The sequence below is a fragment of the Lepus europaeus genome, chromosome 1, assembly GCF_033115175.1.
Source record: "Lepus europaeus isolate LE1 chromosome 1, mLepTim1.pri, whole genome shotgun sequence".
In the NCBI taxonomy this organism is placed as follows: domain Eukaryota; kingdom Metazoa; phylum Chordata; class Mammalia; order Lagomorpha; family Leporidae; genus Lepus; species Lepus europaeus.
Genome location: NC_084827.1, coordinates 9072668 through 9090665, shown reverse-complemented (window position 1 = coordinate 9090665; position 17998 = coordinate 9072668). Strand labels below are relative to the sequence as shown.

Genomic DNA, 17998 nt, shown 5'->3' with positions numbered 1-17998 from the left:
TTTCACTTCATTCAAAATACTTTGTTCCTTGACGTCTGAGAACCACTGAACATGATAATGTCTCTAACCCAGAATTCTTTATATTTTCTTGGCTAGCTCATACAAATCCTTCCCACTTCAACTATATATCACAATTCCAAAAACATAGGACACACAATAAATGTTTGCTGATTAATTCCCTGATCTATTTCTAATTTAAACTCTCAACAACGCCCATTCTATTATTGAAATAGTCTTTTTTTCTTTGCTACAACTCTGTTTCAACTGCAGTGTCCACCATGGCAGATTCTATTTGCCTGAAATTGGAATATTACTATCTCTAATGTTCTCATTTTTACCCTTTAGTTATCATTTAATTGTACCCTCCAATATTAATACAATGTTGAATACTATAGTTAATTAGGTAAATGATTAATCTTCTGATTAATACACTGACTAGGAACAATAAACTTCATTTATGAAAATAGTATCCTTATTTGCAATAGGATCATATTTTTATCTATGTTATCTCAAGAGCTAAACATTGTAGTTTTTCATAATATATATAGCACAATCATGGAAAATTCATTGTCTTGAGAACTACACCAAAGTTCAGAAGTTTTTGCTAAAAATAGGTTATAAGTTACAACACTAGAGTCATGTTTTCTTGTCTTTTGGACACCATTAAATCACATTGTAGTATCGTCAAAGTATATTGAATTTTATATAGTTTACTTTACAAGAAAAATTGTGAGCATAACTTCTTTTCAACAGATACAAAATCTAGTAGTAAACTACCCAAAAGGATGGATAATTTATATTGTTTCAGCAAAAGAAGCACTAAAGACGTGACTTATGAGAACTAGAATACATTGAGAAATTAAAAGAAGTGAAACACTGGAAACCAACAAAACAGGACTAAATATCATAAAAAAAGTAAGAAATATGACAACTGAATGTGTTTGTAATTAAAAAAATCTATATATGTAGGGAATAATTACTTTAATAGGAGACTCTTAATTAGAAAGTATGTGATTTGTAAAATATATGACAACAACTTACCTAAAGATACATGAGTAAGCATTTTCAAGTAGGCTAACAGGTCTTGTCCAGATATAGATACATGATTGATCTAAAAGTATTAGGATTGTTGGCTAAGACTTTACTTAAGTAGACCTGATTGAACTTTCCGTTGATGTCTGACTTATCAAATTCAAGTTCTTAAGTTAGACATTTCAGAAGATCTCATTCTTTAATAACCTTTGTCTTTCATAAAGTTCAGATTGTATTACGTTTGCACTTCTGGAGACATGAAGATAAATCATGTTGACACCCCTTTGGATAGCCATTGATGGTTTTCTCTTCTCTCATTTCAGTAAAACTAATTTGGTCATTCCCAAATTGGTATATCTCACTCCAAACTAGCTATTCTGTATAAGATAAAGTAAGTTACAAGTCTTGTTTCTATATCCTTTGTAAAGCTGATTGAGGACAACTGAATTAATAGCCACATTGTAGGAATAATATGACCATAAAGAATGGCAAACTCATTATTTTAAAATCAATTTCATTTTTATATTTTATGGCAATAAAAGAGATAACATTGTCAGCCATACATAACTATCCTCATAAAAGCTGTAAGAATCCAATAATTAGCAATTCTACATTTGCTAGCTAATGGTATGGTTAAAACAAACATTTATCAAAATAAAAATGAGGTCCATATGCATATCTACTCTTTATCATAGTATCATTAGAAACTATAGAAACTCAAATGAACTCTTGAGGGTAAGGCTCTTAAAATAAAGAGTAACATTTTAAGTGCATAGCTATTACAAACTCATTTGATATTCATTTTAATTGCAATGACTATAATGAATATACTTTGTATTCAAACAGATGTCACAAGACTACTACAGAAGTTCCAATATAATTCAGTCTTAGTTAAGAACAAGTAAACGGATATTTAAAATTGAATGCTACCATGAAGGAGAAAAAAAAAAAAAAACAATTACAGCAAGCATTAGCTCCTCAAAACAGCAAATTAAAGATTTGTATTAAACTGTGTTCTTTCTTGTTTTGACAGAATATATACAGAATACAATATTGTAGAGAACTTGCTATGTTGACCATCGGCCACTCCTTTTCCTTGCATCAGCTATTCTACATATGAGACTGGAAAACAGAAATTGGGAGTATGAAAAATGACTCAGAAGTGTAGCCTGAAATTCACTTAAAATATTTAGGGATTGGTCCATGAGGAATTTAAAAGGATCATGCCAATTCTCTTTAGCTGGAAGAATAGGGAATTGTATATACCACTGTGTTTTAATGGACCACACAGAGCCTAATATTCCTTTTTATCTCCCCTAGGAAGGCCTAACACCTTAAATAAAAATGTGAGAAACATCCATGCCATACATTTAAAATATTGTTTCTAAATGTGTGGATCACAGAACGTGGCCTGCAGATGTGTGTTAAAAACAAACCACGGTCCAGCATTGTGGCACAGCGGTTTAGGGTAACACCTGTGATGCTGGCATCCCATATCAGAGCTTTGTTCCAAGTCCCAGCTACTCCACTTCTACCCCAGATCACTACGAACGAACCTGGGAAAGCAGCAGAAGATGGACCTTGTGCTTGGGACACTAGGGTAGAGTTCTGGACTCCTGGCTTCAGCCTGGCCCAGCCCCTGCTATTGCAACCATTTGGGGAGTAAACCAGCAATTCAAAGATCTCTTTCCCTCTCTGCTTTCCCCCTGCCTGTCACTCTGCCTTTTAAGGGTATAACATTACAACACAACAACAACAACAACAACAACAACAACAACAACAAAGAAACTCCACAAAGGAACCAACTCTCATCAAAGCCTGGGATGTGGGCAAGGCAATCAGCATTTTGAGAACCAACCAGAAAATGCTGATGTGCACACCTGGATGAATACATTGTATTCATTTACTCAAATCAGCAAACATTCATTAAGTACTGTTCCTATGTGAAATAACTGTTACATATAGGGTATCCAAAAGGACAAGACGTGTATGATAACCTTATTTTCAAAGTACAATAATAATCTACAAATGTCTGGAAGCACAAAGAAACTAGTATGTTTTTACTGCATGGATTAAAAATCCACTCAATTTCAGTTTAGTAGCCCCCCCCCCCCCCAACCAACATTGGGAAGTTGAAGTAAAGTGTCTTTTTCTCCAATTAGAAAATGTAACTAACCTATTGTTGGAAAACAAACTTTTATCTGTTTTGTGATAGAAAATAATAAATATGTGAGACTTCTTGGTAACTGAGAGAGATAAGGATGGAAAAGTAAGGAGGTGAGTTTTTAGATCAGAATCCCTAAAGATAAACTCTCTGTCCTTCCCCTTAATTGCTCTGATGCAAGTGGATCTTATTACGTTCTTAAACCAGCAGAGTAAAATTCAATGAGTGGAAGTTTACTTTGGAGCTTAGTAGTAGAAACAAGAAAATAAAGCTGAAGATTTTCCTGGTCAGCAATTCTCTCTCCCACAATTCCCACCCTAGGGCACAAGACTAATTAACTGAAATCTGTGAATAGAGTTTCGTGAGGGAGAATTCACTTTACCAGAGTGAAGACAAGATGATAAGATTCATGAATGGCTCCTACTGCCCTTCATTTTCTATTGTCCCTGGCTGACTTTCCCTAGCACTTGAAATAAGATCCAGTTTTTTTTTAAAAGACTATGAAAATTGAAAGTGAATAGAAAATAAAATAGGCTGTAGGGACTTTCAAGGTTTCCATTGCTCATAGCAGTGGTTTTCAAAGAGTATCACTAGACCAGCAAAACGAATATCACCTGAGAATTCTCTGTATTAATCTGCTCAGGCCTCCATAATGAAATATCATCAATGAGTTGTTTAAATGGCAGAAATTAGTTTTCTCATGGCTTTGTAGGCTTGTAAATTCAAGACCATGTTGATGGTTGATGCACTTCAACATGAACACCCTCCTTTGCTAAACCACTTCTTACGATGACCCCAAGATCATTCCTATTATTTCTTGTCTGGCAGACCATTGCTTAGCATCTTGGTATTCTCTCTCTGCCTCAAAAATGAAGCATTACCTCAACAGCCCAGCCATCATCATCTCCTCTCTCTCCAAACAACAGCAACGCTCACTGTCTGAATCAGTCATTTGCATGTTTGATAGATTTTCCTTTCTTGGAGTCCATAGGATTCACTATAATTCCAGCACAGGTCTTTACCTACAAAAGCACTTAAATCTTCATAAAATATACTGTTTCCTTATAATTCATCTGTCCTTATAACTGGCTCTGATTCAATACTGATTTAGGGCATTAAACATCCCCTTGGTTTCTGATATGGCACAATGGCACTTTCAAAGTTGGTTAATATTTTCAAAAAATAGATATACTTTTTATTATGTCTCTAATATATCAAGCCTTGTAAGTGCTTAACATATTGCCTCATTAAATTCTCATATTTACCCTGAAATAGGCATATGATCTCTGGCAGAAGACACTGGAAACTGAAGCCTAATATCAAGATATCTATTGTACAACCCAGTGACCATAGTTAATAACACTGCATTATATTCTTTGCAATTGCTAGGAGAGATTTTAATGTGATCCCACTATGGAAAATAAGTATCTTGATTTAGCCATAATGTACACATATTTCAATATTTGTATGCTATATAACTACATATATATATATATATATATATAGGCACACTTTTGTTTGTCAAGTAAGATAAATCAGGAAAAAAAGAATTCAGTTAATTACCCCAAAGCCACAAACATGGGAAATGACAGACTGAAAATTATAAACACTTGTTTCTTGGATGCAAACCACATGCTGGATGATGGACCAGGGGTGTAGTTTTCAGTCAATGTACTATTAAGAATAACCAGCCATATAGGTGTTTCTTGGAAGAAAAAAAAAGCTATACCAGTGAATTCTTTAGAACCTCTCCATTCTCTACACTTCTAATATGATATTGCATGGGCATTGTGTACACACATGCATGCATATTCTGAAGCATTGCAAAAACTAGGCCATCATGAACAAAAATCCAGGACTGGATTTAAAGCTGGACTCTTTTTGGCAAATAGATGCTGTTAAATGACTGTGGACAACAAACAGCTCTAAATTCTGTTGTTATTCCATATGCTACTTACCTATAGACAGCATACATTACATTGAAGACAACTGAAGAACTCAAAGGGAAATACTTGAAAGTTTACAAGGAGCTGTAATAAACGTGCCCAAAGCAACTAGTGATCATTAAGCACACACGTAGATGCATATAAGTTCTTCCGAAACCCTATACGCTTAAAATAAGTGATTTTTTAAAATAAAACATACATTCTTAGCTTCATTTCCCAGAAAACAGCCAAATGATTATATTTTAGTTATTTACAGCTGCCTGCACATTGAAAACTGGACTATAAGCTAATAAACCACACCTGTTGGATTGTTTAGGCAATTCCAAGCACCAGCTGAGAAAGTAATTAAAAGTAACATTCCATGCTCAGCCTACCTGGGGTGTTCAACAACCTGGACATCTTGCAGAAGTAGGAGACGTACTGCTCACAGTACTCGGCGCTGCTGGTGATGGCGCTGATCTGATCCATGGAGGCACTGTAGACGAGTTGTGTCACTGAGTACTTTTCTGGGTTGTAGCCTACCACAGTTGTCTGCATCTGCAAGTCGTGAGACACTATGGTCCACACTTTGTCCTCTGCACAGAACACAAGACCATGACAATGGATCATTAGTATGCAAATTAATCTGCAAATGTCAGAAAATACTCGAGCTACACTTTAACTGGCATTTTCACTGAACTCCTTCTGTGGAACAGTGCTCAGGGTCATAATTCTTTTTTAAAAATGCTTTTAATACATTGAAAAGCAACATAGTACAAATGTTAACATTAAAAAGGATTTACATTTCTTCAAGGAATGAATTTTTATAAACAATTCTGCAATGAAACAACTATATTTTGATCCATGAGGCCTGCCAAACAATATTTTTAAAATTTAAAATCAGAAAGCATTTAAATTCTTTCCGATGTTCAAGAAAAAAGAAAACTACAATCTCCATAACAAAATGTGTCCTTGTATGCTCATCCTGGATACTCTGAAAATGTGAACTTCTTTTTAACTATTCTACTTTTTAAATTGTTCCTCCTCCCCAGAAACCTTTTATTTAAGGTATACAAACTTCATGCATCTCATATAAATAAATTTAGGGACATAGTGATTCTACCAACTCTACACGCACTCCCACATGCACTCCCATCCTTTTTCCTCTTCTCTCTCCTATTCCCATTCTTGTTTTTAACTAATATTTGTTTTCAATTAATTTTATACATGTAAGATTAACCCTATGCTAAGTAGAGTTCAACAAATATAATAGGAAAAAAAAAAAAAAACCTGTTCCTCAACAGTGGAGACAAGGACTATTCAAAGTCATGGCATCTCAAAGTGTCAATTTCACTTGCATAGATTAACTTTTAGATACTCTATTAGTCACCACAGTTCTCCCTGATCTTTTTGGGACTGACTTATTTCATTAAATATAATGGTTTCCAGTTGCATCCATTTTGTTGCAAATAACATGATTTTTTTCTTTTTTTTAAAGTGTCCCAATTTTTTTTTTCAAGAGATATGAGGCAGAAACTTCATGGATGTTTTCAATAACAAGTATTCTCTCAGTTATACAACTTATTGTTTTATCTGATTATGCATTGCCATGTTCTTCCAGAAAAAATGGACCTTTTTAACACTGTAATTTCTAATATAAAAATATACAATATACTTAACTTCCTGAGTGACTTCAGCCATGCAACAAATATGATTTACTGAATATATGTCAAAGCTTTCAGATGAAGTACCACATGTAGATTTATGTGTTCAATTAGGATTTAACTAAAAGAGCATGTCACAGAATTTATATTTAAATTCTCAAAGGTAAGCAATATGATTTATCCCCAAAGTTAACCATTAAGCTTTTCCAATTATTAATAAAATGAATCACTGAAAAGTTATGTTTTCTAATTACCAAAATACTGATAGCCATTTCAGACTATCAACTTTTATATTTTCTCTCTCATACACACCAAAATCGAGCTCACCAACAAGAAACTTATTGCAATGCAAAAGAACAAATAATTAATACATTTGCTTTATAATACAAACGATCTATATAATTCACCCTCTGAAACTGTCTAGGTGGCTGGCAACTGTGGCGCTTTTTCCTAAAACCCTGAGGTGAAGGCTCATTAACGTTGTTGGGAAAGCTTTGGCGCTATTGGCTTTAAAAAAATTATAAAGAAAGGCGGCAACGTGTAAGCTGCTCTGTGCAGCTTTTAAAGAAAACATTTCCAGACCAGCTTAGTCACAAGTGCCTAAAATGAACCGAGAAAACATGGTCCTTCCTACGCTTGGTGTTGTCGAGATGAAGGCCATCTTCCGTCCGCACCGCTGTCTCTCCTGTTACCACAGCCCGGCCCTCAGGGCTCCAGGGCCCCGGCCCTCAGCGCCCCGGCCCTCAGGGCTCCAGGGCCCCAGCTCTCAGCCCTCTGGCCCTCAGCGCCCCGGCTCTCAGCGCCCCGGCTCTCAGGGCTCCAGGCCCTGGCCCTCAGCGCCCCGGCCCTCAGGGCTCCAGGGCCCCGGCCCTCAGCGCCCCGGCCCTCAGGGCTCCAGGGCCCCGGCCCTCAGCGCCCCGGCCCTCAGGGCTCCAGGGCCCCGGCCCTCAGCGCCCCGGCTCTCAGCGCCCTGGCTCAGGGCTCCAGGCCCTGGCCCTCAGCGCCCCGGCCCTCAGGGCTCCAGGGTCCCGGCCCTCAGCGCTCTGGCCCTCAGCGCCCCGGCCCTCAGCGCCCCGGCTCTCAGCGCCCCGGCTCTCAGGGCTCCAGGGCCCCGGCCCTCAGCGCCCCGGCCCTCAGCGCCCTGGCTCTCAGGGCTCCAGGCCCTGGCCCTCAGCGCCCCGGCCCTCAGGGCTCCAGGGCCCCGGCCCTCAGCGCTCTGGCCCTCAGGGCTCCAGGGCCCCGGCCCTCAGCGCCCCGGCCCTCAGGGCTCCAGGGCCCCGGCCCTCAGGGCTCCAGGGCCCCGGCCCTCAGCCCTCTGGCCCTCAGCGCCCCGGCTCAGGGCTCCAGGCCCTGGCCCTCAGCGCCCCGGCCCTCAGGGCTCCAGGGCCCCGGCCCTCAGCGCTCTGGCCCTCAGCGCCCCGGCTCTCAGCGCCCCGGCTCTCAGGGCTCCAGGGCCCCGGCCCTCAGCGCCCCGGCTCTCAGGGCTCCAGGCCCTGGCCCTCAGCGCCCCGGCCCTCAGGGCTCCAGGGCCCCGGCCCTCAGCGCCCCGGCCCTCAGGGCTCCAGGGCCCCGGCCCTCAGCGCCCCGGCCCTCAGCGCCCCGGCCCTCAGGGCTCCAGGGCCCCGGCCCTCAGCGCCCCGGCTCTCAGGGCTCCAGGCCCTGGCCCTCAGCGCCCCGGCCCTCAGCGCTCTGGCCCTCAGCGCCCCGGCTCTCAGCGCCCCGGCTCTCAGGGCTCCAGGCCCTGGCCTTCAGCGCCCCGGCTCTCAGGGCTCCAGGCCCTGGCCCTCAGCGCCCCGGCCCTCAGCGCTCCGGCCCTCAGGGCTCCAGGGCTCTGGCCCTCAGCGCTCTGGCCCTCAGGGACCCTACCCCTGTGGTCACCTCTATGCGGACCCGCGGGCTTCTGTTCAGGACTGCGATGTCTGCCCGCCTGGTGGGCAGACTTTACAATGCGGCGCTGTATCCTAGGCGCCATTGGGCGCTTGAAGACAGGCCAACAGTATCACTCTGGGACTGAACTCAAGGCGAAAATCCCGACCGATCCACCTGTGGAGAACCATAAAGCTTCTGTCTCAGAACACCGTCCCACACCGCTTGTCTCTGCTGATTTTCTGGAGAAGAGAAAGATCTGTGGACTCTGTGCTGATGGAGTGACATTGTCCACAGTCCTTTAGTATCTGTGGAGAGAGGGCTTCAACTTCCAACACGGTGCTGGGGCTGTGACAAACTGACAGCCTGGGAGGCATGACTACTTCCTGATCTGAACTGAATGTTGACGGGCCTTCCAAAAAGTTTGATTCTATTAAGCGGATTTATTGCATAAGGAAGGAACACTTCCTGTCTGAAGCTTACAAATGCAAACTGCTTTGGTGTACCATCCTTTATGGCTAGCCCAGCCTGGTGGAGAAGCTCCAACAGGGGCTCCTGGGTCACTTCAGTTTCAAGGCTGCCTAGAAAGAGGGTGCACTCTGCATCCCAGCGTTGCCCTCTCCCCTTCAGGGCTGATGCCCCGAATCAGGACAAGAGTCCATAAAGCAAGTCCTGTCCTTTGTTCAGACTTGTGATCTGCCAATGAAGGCAAAGTAGAAAAGTAATATTTTTAATGCAAACCAAACGCAAGATACCTCTTGAAAATAAAATAAAAACTGGGCTGTGTGTCCAGTTGTTGCTGTATCATCCGAAGCATTGACCATAAGGTCCATTGTGTTCTGATTCCCGACTTTGGAAACTGTCAGTTCTTCTGGGGACGAGTATTTGCTGTTTCCTGAATGAACTGTGCTCTCTCGAGCTGCGAGGTCTTCTGAACATGCTGTTTGCTCTAATCGTAATATGCATCCTCATCTTGTCAACAAATGTTCCTTTCACCCTGACCTTTCAGGCAAATTAGACAGTGCGTTCTCTGAGATGGAAACACTCTGTACGTGAGGGATAAAGCAAGTAAGTAATTATCTTGGTATTTTGGACTCTGAAACTTTCAGCTCGACAAAAGAAAATAGCTAAGGTTAAATAGGATAGGTAAGGCTTAATAGAAAGCTCAATATACTTATATATTTTAATTAGAATCATCACTGTGAGCCCAAGATAATGTCAACTTTTATAAAAACAAGACATATATTCTAACTCTGTACACTGACAAGAGCTCCAAACAAGAACCAGTCTCTAGCACCAGAACATCATCGTTAAATGCCACTTTCCATCAAGAGAAAAATACGATCCTTGAAGAAATGTCAGATTCCAGGGCTGAAAATCTAGAAGATGAAGGAGGAGCCAGGAATGTATCTTCACACCAGAAACAAGCGAGCTACTGGAGACTTAGGGATGCTCAAAAACCCCAGTGGTCAAAGCACATAATTTAACATCACTAAGAATATCTACAATGAAAACTGTATTTAAGAAGCCAGTGCTGTGGTATGGTAAGTTTATCCTCCACCTGTGGCACCAGTATCCACTATGGGTGCAGGTTCATGTCCCAGCTGCTCCTCTTCCGATCCAGCTCTCTGCTTAGGCCTGCGGTGGGGGAGGCAGTGGAGGATGGCCCAAGTGCTTGGGCCCCTGTACCCACTGGGGAGACCCAGAAGAAGCTCCTGGCTCCTTGCTTCAGATCAGCCCAAATCTGGCCTTTGCGGCCATTTTGGGAGTGAACCAGCGGATGGAAGATCTCTCTGTCTCTCCTTTTCTCTGTGTACAGGTCTGCCTCTTAAATACATATATAAAATAAGTGTATATAATAAATCAATTGACCTATCTTTATGATTGTAATATAAATTTCATTTTTATGAAAACATTTCACCTCATGAAAGACTGATGGTAGAATGAGTGTATTATTATTTTATAAGTTGTTAACTACACTGATAAATGGGTGCTAATACAACCAACAGTGAAGCCAGAGGTGGTGTGCTGATGGATAACAGTACAGGGTCATCCTAATACATGAAGTACTGGTGATAAAAAGCAAGCATGAATTTGAGCAAACATTTTGAAATGCACACATACAATAGAACAATTATAACAACATAATGTAATAAAACTGCTAGTGTCCCTACTCTCATACTTGGGTCTTTATTAGGTAGAATAAGGGTTGCTTGAACACAAGCAAACCAATACTGAACAGTCAATCTGACAGCTGAGACAGCTGCTAAGTAGGCAACAGACAGGTAGCATATACAATGTGGATACTCTGCAAAAGGGATCGCCAGCAGGACAGAGTGGGACCATGTGGGATTTTGTCATGCTACTGAGAATGGTGCACAGTTTAAAACTTGTGGAATTATCCCTTCCATGAAGAACCACAGTTGACTGTGGGTAACTGAAATCACAGAAGGTGAAACTGATGATAAGCAGTAACTCCTATGTTCAGAAACTGAGTACTCATTCCTTCAACCCCATCCCCACTACTCTGATCAAGCCCAGCACCACCTCTCATTCCATGGCCACCACGACTTCCAATCCTTTCCCTGATTCCCCCTTCCCCTATATCTATACATCACCTCTCAGCACAAAACCCAGTGTGAGCCTTTACAGGGAAGCCACATTCCAATACTTGGCTCAAAGGCCTCACAGGGCAACAGGTCTTGTTTGCAATGGCTGCCGTCCTTACATCATCGCCCCCCCCCCCAATCCCTCACACTCCCCTACTCCCTCAGGGATCACTTGGCCACAGCCACCCTGACTCCTGGCACCCCTCAAGCATCTCAGTAGGCACCCTCGGGGGCCTTTGCACTTGTCATTTCCTCTCCACAGAGCCATCTTTCCTCAGACATCCTGGAGTGCACTCCTCCAGATCTCTGCTCTGGAGCTACCTTTCCTTTGCTGTTGCTCATCCCAAACTGGTGGCTCCCCATCTCCATTTCCTGCTTTTCAAAGAGCTGTGGAAATACGGAATTAAAAGAGGAGTTTATTTGGGTGCAAAAAGTTTCTGGACTCCACTTGTACCTTTCAGAAGACGTATTTCCATGAATGGTTAGAAGTCCTTGGGGACTTTTCTAGCATTCTTCTCCATCTGACCTGTGATTAATTACTTTTTTATATGTCTGTCTCTTCACATTAAAAGGTGAAAACACAGGGATTGGTACATAGCGTGTCTTCAAAAAAAAAAAAAAAAACACCCTGAGTAGAATAATGAGCTAATGAAACATAAACAGAATGAAATACTTGATCTAGACATTGCTGAAGATTCCTGTGGCAACACTTCTGGCTCTGCAGAGAGACCCTGAACCAGTCACTTCCCTCCTCTAAGCTTTACTTTCCCTTCATCTGTAGCCACAGGCCTCTTTATTAGAATATGTTGGTGTATACATACACAATACACTATTATTTAGCTATAAAAAGGAATTGAATTCTATAATTTGCATCAAAATGGTTACAACTGAGGGACATCATGTTAAGTGAAATAAGGTGAACACAGAAACACAAATACGCATGTTCTCCCTTATGCATGGAAGCTCAAAAACACACAAAAAAAGAAAGAAATGTCTGCAAATCCTATTTTAGATATTCGTCAAATTGTTTATATATATACATACATACACATACTATAGTTTCAATTATTTGTGACTATTTTTTATTTATTTGAAAGAAGGAGTTAGAGAGGAAGAGGAAGGAGAAGGAGGTGGGGAGAGACAGAGAGAGAGAGAGATTCCATCTGCTGGTTAACTCTCTAAATGGCTGCAATGGCTGGGGCTGGGCCAGGCTGAAGCCAGGAGCCCAGAGCTTCTTCCAGATCTTCCACATAGGTTCAGAGTCCCAAGAGCTTGGGCCATCTTCTGCTGTTTTCTCAGGCACATTAGCAGGGAGTTGGATCAGAAGTGGAGTAGCCAGGTCTGAAACCCTGCATATGGGTTGCTGGCCTCACAGGCAGAAGCTTAACCTGCTATACCACAATGCCGGCCCCTACTGTGAGTATCTTAATATTTACTTGATATGAGTGAAGGTGAACATCTTTTCATTTGTTGGTTGGTTGTAGCCCCTGCCTATATTCCTGCTTTTTATTTGCTGAATTCCTTATATAGGGGATCATTAAGCCTTTGACTACAATGTAAGTTAAAAATGTTCTCTCAAAATAAAAAAAAAAAGATAAAAAGGAAAAATGAAAGTAAAAAGAAAATTAAAAAAAATACTTTGCTGTTTAATCAACTAAAACAAGTTCAGTTATGGTGCACCCTAATGGAAAAGCATTTTAGCCTGTTTATTTCTCTGTTCCGTTAGCTCCCCTGATATAGCAAAGAAGCCACTGCATACTTCAGTAGTTCTGTCATTATCTGAAGAGAGTCTGATGACAAACTCATTTTCATTTATATTCAGATCTGCAGATTTACCTTTACCTAATTAAAGGCCCATTAATTAAGTTAGGTTTAGTTCTGATCTCTTTTCTGTTTCATTCAGCATCTGACATATAACTCTTGTCTGACGGTACTTCCTACTTTTATCTTTTTTTAAACAACACATCCCTATCAAGAACTGAGCTTGTGGTAGAACTCGACATCTTTCTTTAGCTCATGATGGAACAGCAGTCTAGCCTGACCTCCGTAAAGGCTCATAAACTTCTTGTTCACATTAAACAGTGTTCACAAAGGCAAGCACTAATTTAAGCAAGTAAATCAAAATGGTCACGCATTTATAGTCTCCGTCGTATACAAGCTCAATCGCTTTAAAAACATTAGGCAATTTGTTTGGATTGATGGGTCTCTAACATTATGTTCCTAGTGACTACTTGCACTTAAACTCATCCTTCCCCCAGCCCCAACATGTTTCAGGATCCAATCTCTGGGTGCATGTTCGCTTGACAGTCTGCTCTTCTATTTGAGTACCTACTGTATGAGAGATATCAACTGAGGCAGTATGAAGGCCATGGTGAACAAAGCAATTGTTAATTTTTGGAGCTTATGTTCTTGCATTCTAGTGGGGAAAACAAGGGATAATAAGCAAAGCAATGGTAAAATTAGCAAGAGATAATGGTAAGGAGGAAAACAAAATCAAGGGATGAAAGGTTAGGTTTTTAAATACAACAAGAACCTCTCTTATTCCCACTCTTACATTTAACAGGGATCACTTTTCAGTTAAATTTAAATGACTAATAATAATTGTGTGTTAATTAAAGAGTTCAACCAATGGTATTAAGTAGGACAAAAAAAATACTAAAAGGAATAAAATAGTAAGTTGTTCCTCAACAGTCAGGACAAGGGCTGAGAGGGAAGAGATGTACAGTTTGGCACATGCTCACTTGGACTTATCCCTAATGGTAGAGCTAGAAATGTGCCAGGGGATTTCAATTAAATCCCATCAAGGTGGTATGTACCAATGCCATCTTACTTGTTAAAGTGATCAGTTTAAGTTGATAATTGATCAAAAAATAGGATTCAGTGTCAAAGAGATTATATAAATAAGACCAGTGTCTGCATATAATAATTGATATAATTAAAATGGAGAGAATGATCCTACATGGAAAGCAGGATACATAGCAGACTCATAGAATGGCAAATGCCCTAAACAGCACTCTGGCCTCAGAATCAGCCCTTAAGGGATTTGGATCTGGCTGAAAAGCCCATGAGAGTTTCACAGGCATGGAAAGCCAAGACATTGTGGCAAAAAAATGACCTAAATGAAAGATCTCTGTGAGATCCCAGTGGAAAGAACAGGCCATCAAAGAAGGCAGGACCGTTCTCTGAAGGGAGGAGAGAACTTCTACTTTGATTATGGCCTTGTCTAAATAAGATTGGAGTTGGCGAACTCAAGAGGCTTCCATAGCTTTGGCAGCTGCTGACAAGAGGCTCGGGTGATAACTGACGTCATAAAAAAGAGTGTCAATTGTTAAATCAACAACAGGAGTCACTGTGCACTTAATCCCCATATAGAACCTCTGTCCTTAATGTGTTGCACTATGCAAATTAATGGTAAAACTACTACCCAAAAAGTACTCCATACTTTGTGTGTCTTTGTGGGTGCAGTCTGTTGAAATCTTTACTTAGTATATACTAAGTTGATCTGTATATAAAGATAATTGAAAATGAATCGTGATAAAGAATGGGATGAGAGAGGGAGTGGGAGATGGGATGGTTGTGGGTGGGAGGGAGGTTATGGGGGGAAAAGCTGCTATAATTCAAAAGTTGTACTTAGGTAATTTATATTTATTAAATAAAAGTTAAAAATAAATAAATACAACAAGAATCTTTAAAGGCCTTATTGAGAAAGTGACCTTTGAATTAATAAGGTAATTATCCATTAATTCATGCCAATATGTGGGGAAAATATTCCAGATAGAGGGACTGGAAATACAATCATGTTAATTCCAGAGTGTTCCTGGCTTCACTCAGATATACAAAGAGGCCAAGGCATGAGGAAGGGAAGAACAGGGGGAGTTGAAGTCAGAGAACTAATGGGATAGAGTCACAGGTTCATCAGTAGAGTTCTCTATGTCATAGTAAGAGATTTGTCATGCTCTAGAAGAGAAGGAGCACTGAGCAGAAAAGTAGTCTTCTCCAACTAACATGCTGACACACTATTCTTTGTTTCCTTAAAATTTTATGTTGGGGCTGGTGCTGTGGTGTAGTGGTGTAAGACTCTGCCTGCAGCATTAGCATTCCACATGGGTACCGGTTCATGTCCTGGCTGCTCCACTTCTGATCCAGCTCTCTGCTATGGCCTAGATAAGCATAGAAGATGGCCCAAGTGCTTGGGCCTCTGCACCTGCCTGGGAGACCCAGAAGACACACCTGACTCCTGGCTTTGGATCGGACCAGTCTTGGCCTTTGCAGCCATTTGGGGAGTGAACCAGCAGATGGAAGACCTTTCTGTCTGTCTTTCCCTCTACCTGATTGTAACTCAACCTCTCAAATAAATAAATCTTTAAAAAAATTATGTCAGAAACATTTTTAAAAGGAATGAATGCAAATACATATGAGTATTTCATAAAGGGATTTTATTTTTTTTACAGTGTCATGACATTTTAAGGTGATTTCTATGGTAATCACAAGCAAATATAAAAGGTAATACATAAAATCTACTTTGATGGCATAAGACAATTACTGTTGATGTATTTTGCAAATAATTTTGTTGTGCTCATACATTACACACTGCAATGCTCCTCTGGAGTCATTAAGTTAAATGGATTTTAATAATTTTGCAGGTATAGAGCATCTATACTACAGTAAATGGCTATACTATATAGATTTTCACTTGCTGGATATCATAAGTAGAAAATTAAGAATCTAATTCCCATGTTAATGTGTTATACAATGTATATAATCATATATGTAGGTAATGGGATTAGAAAGTCCGGCAAATTAGAAATTTCTAACTTTCATTTTCATGGAAAAGCAATTGATAAGCTAGTGCCTTTTAAATGTTGTCTTTGGATTACGGTGTTATGAAGATGCTCTCTGTGATTACCAAGAACTTATCATCTATTCACATCCTGAGATCAAGTATTTAAAAATTACTATATTGCATTCTGTTGCAAATACAGCTGATTGAACAGTATGCTTTAAACATTGGGGCATATATGGAACCTAATACAGAGATATGTCCCTATCCTTGGGAATAACAGCATCTTCAAAATGAAGCAGTTTAGTTATACTGACGTGAGTACGTTAGGAAGGGCCTTCTGCCACCTGTGCTATTGACCCCATATCCTTACCCTATCAGTAATCTTCAGTAATTTGCTTCATGAGAACCCAATTCCTTGCATGGCTGGAGTTCTGATCAGAGATTCATAAAGCTGGGAAATGACCAGTAAAAAAAAATTAAGACTAATTTCTCCCAGAATATAACCAATTTCTTAACCATGTATATAGCTGTATTCTAACTCCTTTTCATGTTATATATATATTTATATTTTAATAAAAGTTTCAATCAGAGCTTCTGAGAGTAATATTTGAGCAAATACTAGAGTGATATGAAGATTAGTAGAGAGAATACCCCAGTTTGTGTGGCTATCAAATATTAACCCATGAGTCAGAAAAAAAAATCTGACATGTTAATTATGTTGGAATAAAATGAACAAACACAAAAGGCAGAAATTATATAAAACAAAGATTCAGGGACCAGATATTGTTGTTACTTCTACACCATTTTATGTGTGGATTTTGCGTTTTATCTTAACTGTTACAGAAATCCATGGTCACCTGGTTTTAAAAGCTTAAAGCAAAATCCATGTTGATCATTGCTGAGGTAAATTTGAGACAGAGCCAGCAAGATTGACTAATGTTTTAGATTGAACATGTCAAGAAAAATGTGAGACAAAAAAATTATTGTGAAGATTTTGAACTAAATATTTACCTGGGCAAATGATGGTGATATTTACCCAAATCATCAAAATTATGGGGGGGGGGAGCCAAATAGGATCCAAGACTAGGTATGCAAAGATTTATGAATTAAGTATATTTGCAATAAAAATGCTAGCAATTAGTTTCTGCATTTGTGTGTAAATTCAACTGTGCAGCTGAGTGAAATCTTCATATGCAAGAGTCAAGATCCAAGAATAGCCAAGACATTCTTTAGGAAGAGGAATGATATAGAGAAAATTGACTTAAGAGAAATCATGACCTATGGTAGATTTGGTACAGGCATAGACAATGAGAACAGTGAAACAATTTTATAAATTTAAAACAAAATATTTACATATGCAAAATTAATTTTCATTAGAGCTGGCATTAGATATCTCTGAGAATAATGAAATTTGCTCTGTCTTTATCTCTGCAAAAGTCAATTCCAAAAGGATTAAAGTTCTAGTGGAAGGTATAACTTCCAAATACATAGAAGACAGAATAATATTTCCATTATTTTTTAAAGAAGGCATAAAACTAGCACATTTTAATAGAAAAATGGACACATATGATTCTACTAAAATTAAGTCATCTTCTTTATCAAGACAGCATAAATCATGGGAAACATTTTGTTACAGAAGACAAAAAGGTATTTCTAAGACATATATCTGTCAAACATTAATACTCAGCTATATAAAGAATATCTACATGGGGCCAGCGCCGTGGCTCACTTGGTTAATCCTCTGCCAGCAGCACCAGTGTCCCACATGGGCACTGGGTTCTAGTCCCAGTTGCTCCTCTTCCAGTCCAGCTCTCTGCTGTGGCCCGGGAAGGCAGTGGAGGATGGCCCAAGTGCTTGGGCCCCTGTGACCACATGGGAGACCAGGAAAAAGCACCTGGTTCCTGGCTTTGGATCCGTGCGGTGCCGGCCGCGGTAGACATTTGGGGAGTGAACCA

At 40.2% G+C, this 17998-nt stretch overlaps 1 protein-coding gene across 1 annotated transcript in view; it reads right to left on the bottom strand.

Annotated features, from left to right (window-relative positions):
* The window catches only part of CNTNAP2 (contactin associated protein 2), a 1725059-nt gene that overhangs the window by 762319 nt on the left and 944742 nt on the right, over nt 1-17998 (bottom strand). Inside the window, exon 13 of the mRNA XM_062195064.1 lies at nt 5517-5717. Within this exon, the coding sequence (XP_062051048.1) occupies nt 5517-5717 (201 nt within the window). The remainder of the gene's footprint in view (nt 1-5516; nt 5718-17998) is intronic.